Source organism: Lacerta agilis, chromosome 1 (assembly GCF_009819535.1).
Source record: "Lacerta agilis isolate rLacAgi1 chromosome 1, rLacAgi1.pri, whole genome shotgun sequence".
In the NCBI taxonomy this organism is placed as follows: domain Eukaryota; kingdom Metazoa; phylum Chordata; class Lepidosauria; order Squamata; family Lacertidae; genus Lacerta; species Lacerta agilis.
Window position 1 is genome coordinate 59,075,873 of NC_046312.1, and position 14,488 is coordinate 59,090,360.

Here is a 14,488-nt window from a genome sequence, read left to right on the forward strand (position 1 = left end):
AAGGCATCCATAGTGGTGCCTGCATTGTGGACCATGCTTTGTCAGGTTAGATTTCAGGGCAGCACTAAACATAAAAGATCAATGTAATGAAATACAAAAACAAAGATAAAAGCATCAGATGAAAGCTTTAAAATGAACCATTAAATGATTGCTCAATTAAATCAATTAAAATCTGCTATTGCCTGGCATTTAAATGATTGCACCTTCCTCTTTGGGAAGGATGCTTTATAACCACTGCCAAGAAAGCCCTCTCCTCTGAAGGTATTGTCATACTCCAGATGGAAGAGGTACATGGAAGAGAACCTTGGCAGAGGATCATAGAGCGCTGGCAGATCATAATGGTTCCAGTTAAGTTTACCAGTTGTACATCCAGGTTTCCTTCAGCATCAGAGGCTCTGAATGCTAGTTGCTGGGGAATAGGAACAGGCAAGTGCCCTTGTCTTACTTGTGGGCTTCACATAGCCATCTGATAGACCACTGTAGGAAATGGGATGCTGGACTAGGTAGGGTTTTTGTCTGATAAATCACTATTGTTCTCATGTTTTTACATATATCAATAAATAGACAGTTTTTAATCCCTGTTTCCATGGAGCTCGAAGTGGCATATCTGGTTTTTCTTCTTCTCCTATATCCTCACAACATTCTTATGAAGTAGCTTAGGCTGAGAAAGAATGGCTTAAGGTCACCTGGTGACCTTCATATCTGTGCGTGGATTAGTATTCAAAGGTAGATACATTGTTCATTTCTTTGCATTTCCTGTGAATGAAATATTTAACATAGTCCAACTTCTTTCCTGCAGGCATTTATTGTTGCCTTCACATCCGATATGATCCCTCGATTGGTTTATTACTATGCCTACTCTATGGATCCTTACTCACCCATGTCTGGATACATTAATGACAGCCTCTCCATATTTCAAACCTCAGATTTTCCTGATAAAAACATGCCTGACATAAACCCAGAAAACTTTACCACTTGCAGGTTAGTTGCAATTACCGGTAACCCCTTTTACGTGTTGTTGTTGTTTTTGCAGTACATTTCTGTAATAAATCAATTATATTGGTCTTGATCATTAAATTCTTCTCCTTACTGTTGCCTTCTTATAAGATGAAACGAGGGGCCCTTTAGCCACCAGAATAAGACTATTTGCTTTATTATAGGAGTTTAAGGAATGTAATTTGATGTCATCTTGAAGGCAAGATGTAATTCTGGCAATATTACTAGTACGGTAGAAGGGGAGGGGGGAGAGAACAAATGTAGCCCAAAGGACAGAAGTAAGGAAGTGTAAAGATTACAACCTTTCATTGCCTTATTCTCACTTTTAAATTTTAAGTAATTTCACTCTGGAAGTAGATGTGATGCTGATCATGGTGTCGCTGCAACCTCATATTGGCGACTTCCCTGCCACCTTTCTCAGTAACATGTAATGTGGGTCAGGAAAAGCTAAAAAAAATAACAATGATGTGATGTCACCTGCTTCTCTAACATGTCGCTAAGGGAAGATGGGGCCCCACAGCACAGAACTACAGTTTTCAATAGTAGCTCTGTTATAGTCTCACCTAGAGAGGTGACCTAAAATAAAATGAATATATCAGAGTTCGGAGAAAGGGGAGTTGTATCACATGGAGACTTTTTACAGTCTCCAAGAAGACTCATATGTAATTGGCTAGGAATGGATTCAACATTTTGTTTTATCCAGTGCTACCTCTACGACATGCCTGATAACCCTATTCCCTGTTGAGTGTACCTCTTGGAATGGGGCTACTATAACACACAAGATTCCACATGGTTTTTCACTACAAGGTGCCTACAGAATCATTTCTAGCAGTAGCCTTCTTTGCATGTTTCTCATGCAAAGGGACATCATGGCTGTAAAGGACCACACATTTAGCTTTACCCTGGAGCTCATGTAAATCCTCCTGGCCCCACATGTGCTTACAGATACCTTCTGAAAGAGGGAGCCTTTTTTGTCAATGGAAGGTGTTGCTCAAGGGGGGGGGGCAGGAGGACTCACACAGCCTCAGGGGTTGGGGCTATACATGCAGCTCTCTTTATATCTGTGCTATCCATTTGCGTGAGTTGCATGTGAAGAGGACTGATTCCTGTTGGCTATAGAAGTGTAGGACATGTTCCCATTAAAGCCCAAGGCTTCTGTTTGTACCATTTAAGCTTTAGTGCTTTGTTTGCACAACTTTCCTACATCACATCATGTTTTACTACTCTGTTCCCTGATTTATGCTCCGCCATGATCCACCTATCCAAACATCACCTTATGATAGCTGCAAGCTCTGCTAGCATGTGCTCTACAGTTTGCTTTTGCTATGAATGAGCAAACGAGGGACACTGAACCAGTTACAAGAGCCATGTCCTGAAAAGAAATAAATAAAGCAAAACATTAAGATCAGGATCGAAAGGCTTCTTAAGTGACAGGTGTATTTGAATGTAAATGCCACTGAGCTTGTAATCTGTCTGCCTTTGAATGTGGCCCTTCACCTTTACATGTTTGTATTCAACAGGTACAGGGACTATCGATATCCACCAGACCATGAGAGGAAATATGCACACACAATGCAGTTCTGGCACATCCTGGCTGCCAAGATGGCTTTTATCATTATTATGGAGGTAAGTTGTTCCCTTGTCTCTTGTAATCGATCGTTTCAGTGTAGGGTGTCAGTGTAGAGTTACTGCAGTTTTGATGAAGGTACAAAATTATCTTTTTGTGATTCATGGAATTGTAGCTTTAAAAGAAAGGTAACAACAAAACACAAAGGATTTACAAGTTGCAAATGTAAGTCCAGAATCGAATACCATTTGTACATATGCAGATTAGAAAAGAGTTGCAGAATTCTGCAAGCTTTACTGCAAACAACCCTCTGTTGTTTTGCCTCCCAAACGTTTGTGCTATTTATCTGAATGTATCCCAAGCTGATGAAATTAGTGTGCATGGCATGCTATTGTTGATCCCTCCCCCACAAAAAACCCTCTTTGTAGCCACAACTTTAAGGTGTAGGGCAGGCTTCCTCAACCTCAGCCCTCCAGATGTTTTTGGCCTACAACTCCCATGATCCCTAGCTAGCAGAACCAGTGGTCAGGGATGATGGGAATTGTAGTCTCAAAACATCTGGAGGGCCGAGGTTGAGGAAGCCTGGTGTAGGAAGATATCATCACTTTGCAAAACCATCTTTCTCAGAGCTCAAGCCTAGAAAGTCTGCATTGCAAATGTTTAGGACAGGGAATAACAACTGTTTGATGAAATACCTTGCCTCCATAGTTATTTGCATACATCCTCCTAATTTTGCATTGTTCCCCTGCCTTGCAGCATGTTGTTTTCATTGTCAAATTCTTTGTGGCTTGGATGATTCCTGATGTCCCGGCTGAGGTGAAAGCCAAAATAAAGCGTGAGAAATACTTAACTCAGAAAATCTTGCATGAGTATGAACTCAATAAACTCAAGCAGAAGCTGTGTGAAAACAGGACCACCGCAAGCATGGAAAAGGAAGTCATTGCCACCGAAGGGAGAGTGGAGTTATCAGAAGTCATGTAACCTGAGGAACAGCTGACTGTGAAATTCCAGCCTGTGAAAGTTGGTTGTCCGTTATCTGAGATGAGCAGCTCCATATGCGTGAAAGCTTCTCTTTTGGTTCTAACAATTTTACTGAAGCAAGTGGAGAGAATCAACATGGATTGCCTGTTGGCCAGTCAACAAGCTACGTACCCTTGCTGCTGTGGAACCTTGAAAAATGAATCTGCTCATGACACTGCTGAAATGCCTTGCCTTTCTAAGACTGTATGTTTCTCTTAACTAGAATTGTCTTAAGTGTGTTATAGTGAAAAGCTCATAATGTTCCACATTTGCAGTCACAGTTCTTGCTAAGTGTGGCAATGGCCTCCTGAATGAGGCTCAGGAAGTTCCTTCCTCACCCAGCCTATATTTAATTAATATCATTATTAGTTGATAAGGCCAAGAGTTTGGTGTGTTGTCCTTCAGTTGTTGCACTGTCAACTGATGGTGCTAGAGCCTAAACGGAATTCTGTATCTTTTCATCATGCTCCTCAGGTGATCTTAAAGCACTCCATAGACTCTGGTGGGGATGCTGTGGCTGTGGATTTCATGCATCATCTTGGTAGGACTAACCAAGCTCCAAGGCCCCTTCCAACCTATGACTCTATAGTTTAATCCTATTTTTGTTTGCCTGTTCTCAGAGTCGGGGAAACTGGGATCTGAACTGTCAATATGCTAGTCATAGTTAACCTTGTTAAGGCAGAAGGGACTTAGTACACAAATACACAAATGTTTGGGGAGCCTTTACTGTAAGATGCTAACATCAGACAAACAAAAAAACTAAATCGGATGCCTTGCTTAGAGAAGTGCTAATCTGCATTTGTCTGATAGGTAGTATTGGCTATTCAAAAGCATGCACTTTTCACACATTGGCCTTGATCATACATTACTTTGGAACAATACTTGGAAAATCTTTCACATATCACGTGTGCATTTCTGCCACACATACCTGTACCTTTCAGTACCTTTTGAGGTAGGTTGTTTTGTAGGTTATTTTTAAGGCACAGATAACATAATTGTAGATCAACGGTTCAGTAACTGTAGTGACCTAACAAAAATTAAAACCCACAATTACTTTTTCATAAGTAATTTCTATTCTTAATAATTTTTATCGGCCATATTTTCTCCAAAATAGTAAGGGAAGTTTAAGCAATTATACCTCAGAGTTCCAAAAATGAAATAAAATAAAATTGTATTCTTACATGATTAGTGAGGGTTAGAAAGATGAATACTAGATTCTTCCTAAAATTAGTATGATATTGAATTGGAAATATATTTTATCAAGACCAGAACCACTGAGGTAGTCTGGAGTTTTACCTGTGATTTTAGTAGTATTATTTGGGATCTAAAGTCATTATTTCTGAAATTTGTTAAAATAATTTCATGTTTTCAAAACCCCTGAGTAAATTATCTACAGGGATAAATTGTTAACAAAGCCATTATTTGTGAATATGCCTTAATACTAGATCTCTGTGTTTGTACAGAATATCTATCCATAATATTTAATGAATGAAAGGTTATGTACATTAATGTAGCCAAATCCGCAATGCTTAGAAATAATGGTTTTTAAAAAATGTTGCTAAGAGAAACAGTTCCTATTTTATTTTTGTCTTGAGACAATTTTGCAAATTTATAAAGTTTATTTAGTGTAAACTGTGCATGCAGACTTAGCTAGAAGGTGTTTCAGGCAGTGTTTTGTTATATAATTTTCTTACAAGTATTTTTGAAGTTTTGCTACATTTTTATACCCGTGTCTGCCCCACACTGCATAGTGCCTTGTTTACATGCACTTGTGAAGGAGAAAAAAAAAAGATGTGAAAATGCTAGTAGTGTAAATTATGTAGCATAATGTATCTTATCGGTGAATTCACAGGTATTATGAAAGTATCGGCTTTCAAACTCAGTCTTGTGCATTAGCAGCTGGTCAGGAGCAAGTTTTGCAAACTTCCAAGGTGGTTAGCTCAATGCAAATCAGCTGTGTATGAACCTTGAGAAGCAAGCACTTGCTGAATTCTGAATTCACTAAACATGAAGCATGTTGGACATAAAGTACTTGCACTTTGCAGCTTATGCTTGACTGTTAAGTATTGGAACAAATATCCCAGGCTGTATCTAGCATGTGAGCTGAACTGTTTTGCTGTTTTATACATTTGTGTGCTTCGGTTTCATTTCTGATGGCAAAAGAGCAAATTATCTACTTCGAAACACTAAGGTAAAAGATCCCAATCAATGAAAGAACAGTACTCATATCCTTGGCAAAGAAAAGCACTGGATTAATGGGCAAAATGCCCAGATTAGATTCATAGTATCTGCCTTGAAAAAACAGAAACAAGAAAAGAATGGTGCTTATAGCAAATAAGAAACTTATATAGATATTGGGTAACAAACAAGAAAGTTATGCAGATACTAGGGGTGTGCAATGGCTCCAGGAAGAGAACAAATGAGAATTGCAGGGTTTCGGAGTTTCCTCTTCTTTTTTTTCATTGACACATGATATCAGTAACTTCCCCCAGATCAGATAGGACCCTATCCTGGGGTTCTGTTGCTCTGTTTCTGTGCTGTATAGTTCAATGTTTGAATGGTTTGCATAACACAGTAAGCCAAAACTATGCAGACCCCCAAAAAGGAACTTGCAGTCACTTTGCTCCTCATTTGTCTTTTTGCTCAGTCAGAAAGGCAGGCTGTTGTGAAGCTGCAAATGTTAAAATAATGTTCAAGTAAGACTACGCACCACTTGGCTACTACTTAATTGTTTTATGGTAAGAAAGAGACAAACTCCCATTTCCCTGCACCCATCCAGTAGAGCATTATGGAGGAAGTGAATTCCTTTAATTCTCCCACAAAAAAGTCCCTGGACCTCTTAGTCTGCAATTTGACAGGTTTAATCTCTGTGATGGAGCTCCTGGGCATGTAAATTTCATCCATCTTGTCGGGGGGGGGGAGAGGTTTCTAGATTCATTTTTAGATTCCCCATTATAGTAAATGGGGAGCACACAGCTTCATTTTATACAGAGCAGCTCAGAACCCAAAAAACAGACTGAAGCAAACAGAGCACAGAATGACTTAGAAACAGATTGTAATTTTTAAAAGTGTACAGATACAAAGCAAATCTTAGAGCCTATGCACACACCATATTTAATGGGCTGTTCTAGCAGAGAGGTCTGCAGGAAAAACCAAGGTGCTAAGGATGCTGTCTGCAGAATTTAAGTTCTTAGTCCAATGTCTATTTATTGAACCTAATTTCAAAGATTTCCATGCTCAGAGACAGAGTTTAGGTCACCATTATCCTACTGCCCATGCTTTGCTTTGTGCATATATTATAAGGGTCTGCACATAACCTATGGGGTTTTGAGGAGAGTTTGGAGAGCAGTGTGATGAAAAGTATTCTGCACCAGACTAAATTTAGCATCCTCCTCAAATTTTAAATCAAAACCTTTCTGACATCTTGAAACGGTCTGGCTTACATTTTGCTTTCTGTTTATGATGTGCTCAGTCTGCTAAGATACTGTCATTCCCACACACACAAAAAGTGATGTACAGTTAAGACAAATAATATTACATACTGTGTATTAGTTATGCGAAAGATACATTGCAGTCACCAAAAAAATCTACATATTTAGTCAAAAACACTTCCTCCTTGTTTGCGTATACTCTGCTGCTTATTTATAAGTGTTCTTGTAAATATAAATGGAATATTTGCAATAGTTTCATATTTAAAAATATGTTTGTGTTAGTGTATAATGAACTGCAGTGGTTGTAAAATAGGCAGCAAACAGTGCAAATCAAGTCCAACAAATCACAGTTCTGCTTGACAAAAAATGTCATCTGTGTCAAACTTAAATGTATTAACAAATTAAATGTGTGCTTTTTTTTAGCTTGCCATGCTAGATATTTTTAAATTGTGTAGAATCAATATATATATATATATATATATATATATATATATATATATATATATATTAAAAGAACACTGAGCACTGAGCTGCGGAGTAACTTAGCACAGACGTAAATGAAATATGTGGCTGTGGTTGCACTGTACCTTGGGTTGCCTTTTGTCAAGTCCAGTTGAGATGAAAATTACACAAACAGCTTTGTCTTCTGTTGTTATGCACTCTGCCCATAGTTATTGCAGCCAGAGCGATGAGAGGGGTTAAGTTTTTAAGAAGTGGCATGTTTACTTATGTAACTCTGACCTGCCATTTGAGGAGGCTGTTGGGCAAGCCCTGGATGTATGCAAGGATATCAACAGAACAGAACTTCTGGCAACTTCTGGAACACAGGTGACCAGCCATGTAGAGTGATCTTTACAACTGCATTAAGTCTATGATTTTGTAGTCCCTGGCAGGGAGCAAAAGCACGAGATATTTTAAGTCCCTGGTGGGCAACTGTACCCATGGAAGGTTTTATTTGTAAATCTTGAACATTGGGATGGCATCCTCTGTTCTGTATTTCTATGCAATTCCCTTTTAAGCAATTTCAAGTATTGTTTTAGTATTGTTGGATTAAATTCCGGACATTTTAATTTGTAGGCTATGACTTCTAGGCAAAAAATATGTAGATAAAGCCTCTTTATGCATAGCTCAATCTTTAAGGAAACCTCATTTTGCTCAGTGAGACTTATTCTTAAAAATATGCACAGGATTGCAGCTTTTTAAGTGCCCATGTCATTCTGAGTCACAGTTTGTTACACTTGTACAAACTGAGCTCTCACTCAAGGAGAATTATATCAGTTGTGGTCTGGGTGGCAGCAGTGCTTTTTGCTTTCTAGCAACCTTTTCAGCAGATGCTTTTATACAAGTCCACTGAAAGAGCCAAGTTACCAAGTACTGCTGTGGTGTTATATTTTCAGTTAATTCATATGCAAGCACTGGACCCTTGTGCCTTGTAACAACACTTACTAAGGAATGGTGTTGTGCATGTTTGCTTATATGCCCTTGCTTCTGACAGAGAACTGTAGGTGGTCTAGCACTACCCCGTCTGAGTTTTTGAATTGTGCATAACACTCCTGTCTTAGAGTTTTTGAATTGTGCATCATGTCTTGTGCATCTGTTTACCTGTGTAATCTTTTTTCTTTTCTTTTTTTTACCTTACCGTATCCCTGTCTTATCATTGTGTGAGCACTAGTCTTAGGTTGCATATGGTTTACATGCCATCTTGTGTATACTGGTGGATGAATCCAATGATTATATTTGTAAATTGTTGGTTTGTGCATACTGAATCATGGTATATAAATGTCTTGTGATGCCTTTAAGGACTATAAACTTTTATTTTTGCTTTTAAAGTAGAAGTTGTGATTTTTAAAATTTGCTTTAAATTTTCTTGTGACAACAAACATTCAAGTTTCTTTCCTGATTCTGTGCTGTGCAGTTCTGTACTCAGAAGTAAGTCCCTTTGAATTCAATGAAAAAAAATCTCTCTCTTAAGAAATGCATACAGAATTGCAGCCTTGAGCGCCACTCCAGAGATGTACATCAGTTCGTTGAATTCAAGCTCAAGTGTAAGAACATCTCCCTGCCTGCATCCTCTGAATAGTTGGTGCTTTCAGGGGGGGGGGGTAGAAAGGTGAAGGATTTTAGATTCAGTTCTCCCACACTCCTGAACAGGTAATTGGTATTGAACTTACTTCCTTTTTGTCTAACGCAGTACAGTCCCAAATCAGCAACCACAACTATGTAAGGAGTGTTGTGCTTAATGCAGTATCCTTTTGTCCTTTTGTGGACAATGGTCCCATAACAAACAGACATACCTGCAAACACTGAACCAATACATACTAACCTTAACTTAGCAGAGCAGAGATCTAACTCTGTTTTTTTTACCCATCAAGGCTCTGGCAGTGCAATAGGCATATCAGCATGCCACCCATAACAAGTCAAAATTGGGTGAAATGAAGAGTACCACATCCTTTCACTCTTACTGTTTGTGATGAGAGGACTTTCAGTGTTGGTGGTTGACTGTAATCAGGGACCCTCCCACTCCCTACTTGGCTTATTACAGAGAATTAGTCTGCTTTACGTTTTTAAGTGAACATTTACTAGATGGTTTTCATTGGGCTTTCAGTGCAATTTGTTGATGTTGCCAATTTATGCTAAATTTGGGGATCTGGGATGTTTGCCTGGTAGTCTAAGCTTCTTCAAATTGTGTCTCATAAACTGATATCTATGGTTAGACGGTTGATCATCAAGCTGATAATGTGCAATACTGGGATCTTAAAAAAAATAAATCGGCTAACTGATGATGGCATTTAAAAGATGTCTGCGAATAGTGTGTTGCTTGTTTTGTAAATACATTGTTACATGTATTCAACTGATTCTGTGAAAAGTTGACTGTTAATAAAAGGTTTTGTTTACATCCATAGTTCTGTGCAGTTTACCCTATTGGCTGTGTTGCATGCAAGACCATTGTTACTGCTGTGGGGGGGGGGGTGGAATAGTGGGAGATGGAAGTTAGGCACTGCAATGCCTTGTCTCAAACGATGGATGAAACTGAATTCCACACCAGTCCAGAAATGAGGAAAACACTCTGTCTTCGTCAAAGGAAAGAAGTGTGTCCTATACAGGAACCAAAGCTGTATAAAGGCTGACAATTGACTTCTCTATATTTTATGCCAATTAATATATTTACAGCACCATGTAGGAAATAAGTTTCCCTCACCCCCTGTAGTGCTACAAAGGCCCCTTTCCGAAAACCTACTATGGGCACCATGCCCAGAGAATCCCCTTCAATCCCAAACCTTGCCCTACAATACAGGCATGGTGTCCTCTGCAGTTCACCTTCGTAACAGCAAATTGCCTTACTGCTACTTGTGGTAGCACAGGGTTACCGCATCACAGTATACTCTGGTGGTTTTCTTTCATTGTTCTCTCCGGCATCAGCTTCCATTTGAAGAGCAGGGGAAATCAGTTAATGCCAGAAAGAACAAGGAAGGAAAATGGAGAAAGGACACTCTGTTCTACTGAGGAACCATAACTGAATGGCATCTCTGTGCCTGGAATAAAAGGCAGAGTGAGCTGGAAGGGAAATTGCCACATGCAGCTAACCTGTAGTACCTTTGAGAAATGGCAGGTGCTGCTCTAGTATTCCAGAATCTACATGCATCAGAAAAAGAACATAAATCAACAATGTAGCACACTATGGGCTGAAAACCTACAAAGAAAGTAGTACCGGTATTAGGCCTGTGTGGATTTAATTTATTGTTAAGATCATCAAGGCAAGCTTTTTTTTTTTAAGCCTTCCATTTCCCCATGATCCAAGGAATATAAGAAATGATCTAAATGAATTGCACAACATGGATGTTACTTTAAATATATGCTAATGAAATTCGATCAAAGACTTATACAGGACCTGTAGGTGAAGTTGATGTAGTTTAAAAGATGTTGAATCAATATTAGATGAATTAAAGTAATGGTCCTTCAATTAGAGAAAGAGATTAAGTACATTGTGCTTAACGAGAACTGCAAATCCCATTTACAGCAAAACTCTGAATTTTTATATGGTGCAGAGGTTGATTCTGTCTTTATTCTTTAATATGCCATTCCTTGACCAGATTATCTCTGTTGTATTTCATTTCATTGCCTTTACAAGCAAGGTTCATAGTAGAATGTCTGTAATCAGGAATTTTCACATTTTCATTTCCTGGTTTCATTTCTGTCATAAACTTTATCACTGTTATACTGGCAGATTCCACAAATAAGAATTAGAAAACAAAAAAAGATCATAGGTATCTTAATGCATATATGCTTGTTACCTGTTCACTCCCACTGTTCTTTCCCTGAATCCTAGAGGCTGTCTGTCACAACTTACCTAATCCATGATGAAGAATGGTGATGACTTTCCCTAAGAATAGGTAAGACAAAAGCAGGAGGCATTTGAATTGTCTTGCCATCACAGGGGAGTTCAGGAAGTCTTAAATGGTGTTTTTCTTCAAGGGACTTCACAGTTGACCACAAAGGATCCTTAACTCTAGAAAGCTCTATTGGACACTGTCCCTTGGCACATGTCCTCCTCTGAGTGCTCAGGAATGCTGTTCTGAATGTGTTTGCTGTACACAGCTGCAGCAAACCTAACTGCACCACCAACACACCTTTAATAATGTTCCTGGTCCTCCGAGACAGAACTTGAGAAAGAGCAAGAAGCATTTGAAGCAAAGACTATTGATTTCCTTAAACATTCCTCCCCCAACATACCGGCACTGGAGAGTTTGGGTAAAATAAAACCCTATGATTAAAATATCAGCATGTCAGTCACTACAGAGTTCCAACCCCTCTGCACTCTAGCATTTTCTCTTCCTTATCCCAACCCATTTAGCTTGCAGCAGACAGGTGTCTACATCATTTTTCTAAAGTCTGTTATCACTGAGGTGGCATGAGGCACTGAGTGGCGATCACTGCTTTCGTCCAGGGTACCTTTGATCCCTCCAAAGAATCCCAGAACCTCTCCAAAGCACCCAGTTTTGACTGGGATCTATCTGAGTCTGCTGCACACCTCTAGTGCTTACTACTTCCACATATGAGTGCTGCTGGTTATGTATGTACACGAGAAAGAGATGAGAGACTGACGGAAGTCTGACTAAGAAAGAATAGCATCAGGTCCCTGAACGATCTCTTGTTGCTACTTAATCTCAGTGCAATGAGTAAAATTCCAAGAAGCACTTCTCTGGTTCATGTCTCTAGAAGTATTGCACCTTTTTTTTCAAAGCAAGCATACCGTCTCATAAAAATTGACAAGCTAATAAAGCATTTCTTCACTCAATAGTTGGGTATGTTTGGCTTACGGTATTTTGAGTACCTAGCAGTAATATTGTGAGAACCCCAGAACTCTGCCATTATGGCCTTTTTCTAAATGGATAGAGTACAGCCATATACCCTTTGCTATTGGCAACAGAGCCTTGGGTTGAACATCCTCAAAATAAGATTTTTTTCTAAAATAATAATAATAATAATTCCCACTTAGCTCTCATTGCATTAGCCTTTGCCGATGAATCACTCTGCTGTGCTGAGCTACACCAAGCAGGGAGAATGTGCTGGAAGGGTAGTCTTTAAATAAGAACTGACTGTTTTTATGCAGTTCTGTTGGAAATGAATTAAGAGTACCCCATTAGGGCAGCATTAACGAGGAAAACATGATGAACAAGAGATAGCCCTTGCTGTGTTTCCATGTTTTAGGCTTTTATCAGTAGCCTTTGAATAAACATTTTATTTGATATTGGCCCATTAGGGAAAAGATCAATAAACACTGTAGTGCTTTAGCTACCCAGTGTTGGTTTCAAGTGTTGCTATCTGCATTGCAGGCTCTCTATGTATAGCATCAGCTAAGAAGTTCAGAGAATAAGAACAATGAACATAGTCTTCCTGTGCTATGTAAACCTTTAAGTGTTATAAAAATAGGCAGGTGTGTGTTTACAGCAGGAAAAAAAATCTTGGGGTATGTCCTTTGCATTTTTAAAAATCTGCTTAATAAAACTCAGATTTTTTTCCCCCCAGGATCAAGCCCAATGGAAGCAACAGAGGGATTTATTTCCAGATGTGAAAGATAAAACCTGAGCATATGCTGCTCTTTGCCATCAAATCTGCAGTTTACTGCAGCAAGCAGATCTGAAGAAGGAGGGTGATTTTCAGCTCGAAACTCTCATGTTTTATTTTTATTTTTCCAAAGTGGCTGGTTTTTGAAAGCATTAAGAGCATCACATGTGGTTTGGTTCGTGGGACCATGTCCACAGTTTTCACATAGCTGAGAAAGAAGCAGAACTGTGGTTTGTTTCCTTGAATAAAGATTTTACTTCACTGGCCTTGAGCGATTTACTGTTTGTGCTGCTGACCTATGCCCAAAGTCCATGGAGCCTCCTGGCTGTACTGCTGTTCCTCCTTGCAGTTCTTACCTGTTCACTGCAGACCTTGTCCCCCATCTCTCTTTCTCTCTGATGTGATGGAGGGGGAAACTAGTGAATAGACAGTGGCAACAGTGAGGAGGAGGAGATGAGCCCCCTCAGGAAGGGAGGCCCACTGAGACCATTTACCCAAGGATCCCCAAAATTTAGAACTGGCACTGCCAAATGTATTATTTGGTCAATAAGCAGGAGAACATTCGGAGGAGCAATTTTGATTGGGAAGGTAGCCCAAGGGGAAAGTTACTGCTCTTAGTTGATTTTTAATCCCCAACCCTCCACCTTGCTTGTCTTGGTTGATTTGAATCTCCACAGAGCTAGATTTCAGGAAAACATAAACATTGACAGTTTGGCCCTTGGGAAGCTTCTGAAACGCTATGAGCTTTGGAGATCTCTAATGGCATTTTCTCAATAACATCACTACAGGCCGTGATAACTACAGGGATTGTGGTCAAAATAAAATTGTAGTGGAAGATATGGCATCTGCCTCTAAATTGAGTCAGCATGATTAGGGCAGGGAAAGTAAGAAGGTGACATAGTGGATAAAGTACCAAATTTGCATCTTTTCTCGCAGTGGCCAACCTGGTGGCTTCTGAGAAGCCTGCAAGCAGGACCTGAGCTCTGAAAAACGCTCCCCAGTTGTGAGCCCTAGCAACTGGCACTCAAAATCATACAGCCTCTGATAGGGGAGATAGAACATATCAATTGATAGCCTTATGCTCCATGAATTTCTCTATACTTATTTTGAAGTCCTCCAAGCTGTTGGCCACCACTACTTCTTGTTGGAGAAAATTACATGCTGTGTGAAGAAGGCCTACCTTTTTGTGTGTGTCAGGCCAGATAGCCAGGGCTCCTCTCAGCAGAATGAGCAGGAGGGCCCCTAAACGCAGCAAGGCTGTCCTACCACATTTTGAAGTGAATGAAGTAATGCACATCATTATTTAAAGAGGGGACGGGATCTGAACGATCTGAAGTTTACAGCATGTTATTATTTGAAGGAGAATTATTTGAAAATGATTTACAGATGGTATTGAACTCTGAGTAGA

At 39.5% G+C, this 14,488-nt stretch overlaps 1 protein-coding gene across 8 annotated transcripts in view; it reads left to right on the plus strand.

The window, feature by feature from the left end:
- ANO5 (anoctamin 5) overlaps positions 1 to 3,712 on the plus strand; it is a 69,441-nt gene extending 65,729 nt beyond the window's left edge. For all 8 annotated transcript variants that reach the window (XM_033150949.1, XM_033150958.1, XM_033150967.1 and 5 more), the window contains 3 exons: positions 800 to 981; positions 2,517 to 2,622; positions 3,320 to 3,712. In XM_033150949.1, coding sequence (XP_033006840.1) covers positions 800 to 981; positions 2,517 to 2,622; positions 3,320 to 3,544 — 513 coding nt within the window. In that variant the 3' untranslated portion in view covers positions 3,545 to 3,712. The remainder of the gene's footprint in view (positions 1 to 799; positions 982 to 2,516; positions 2,623 to 3,319) is intronic.
- Positions 3,713 to 14,488: the final 10,776 nt, after the last annotated feature.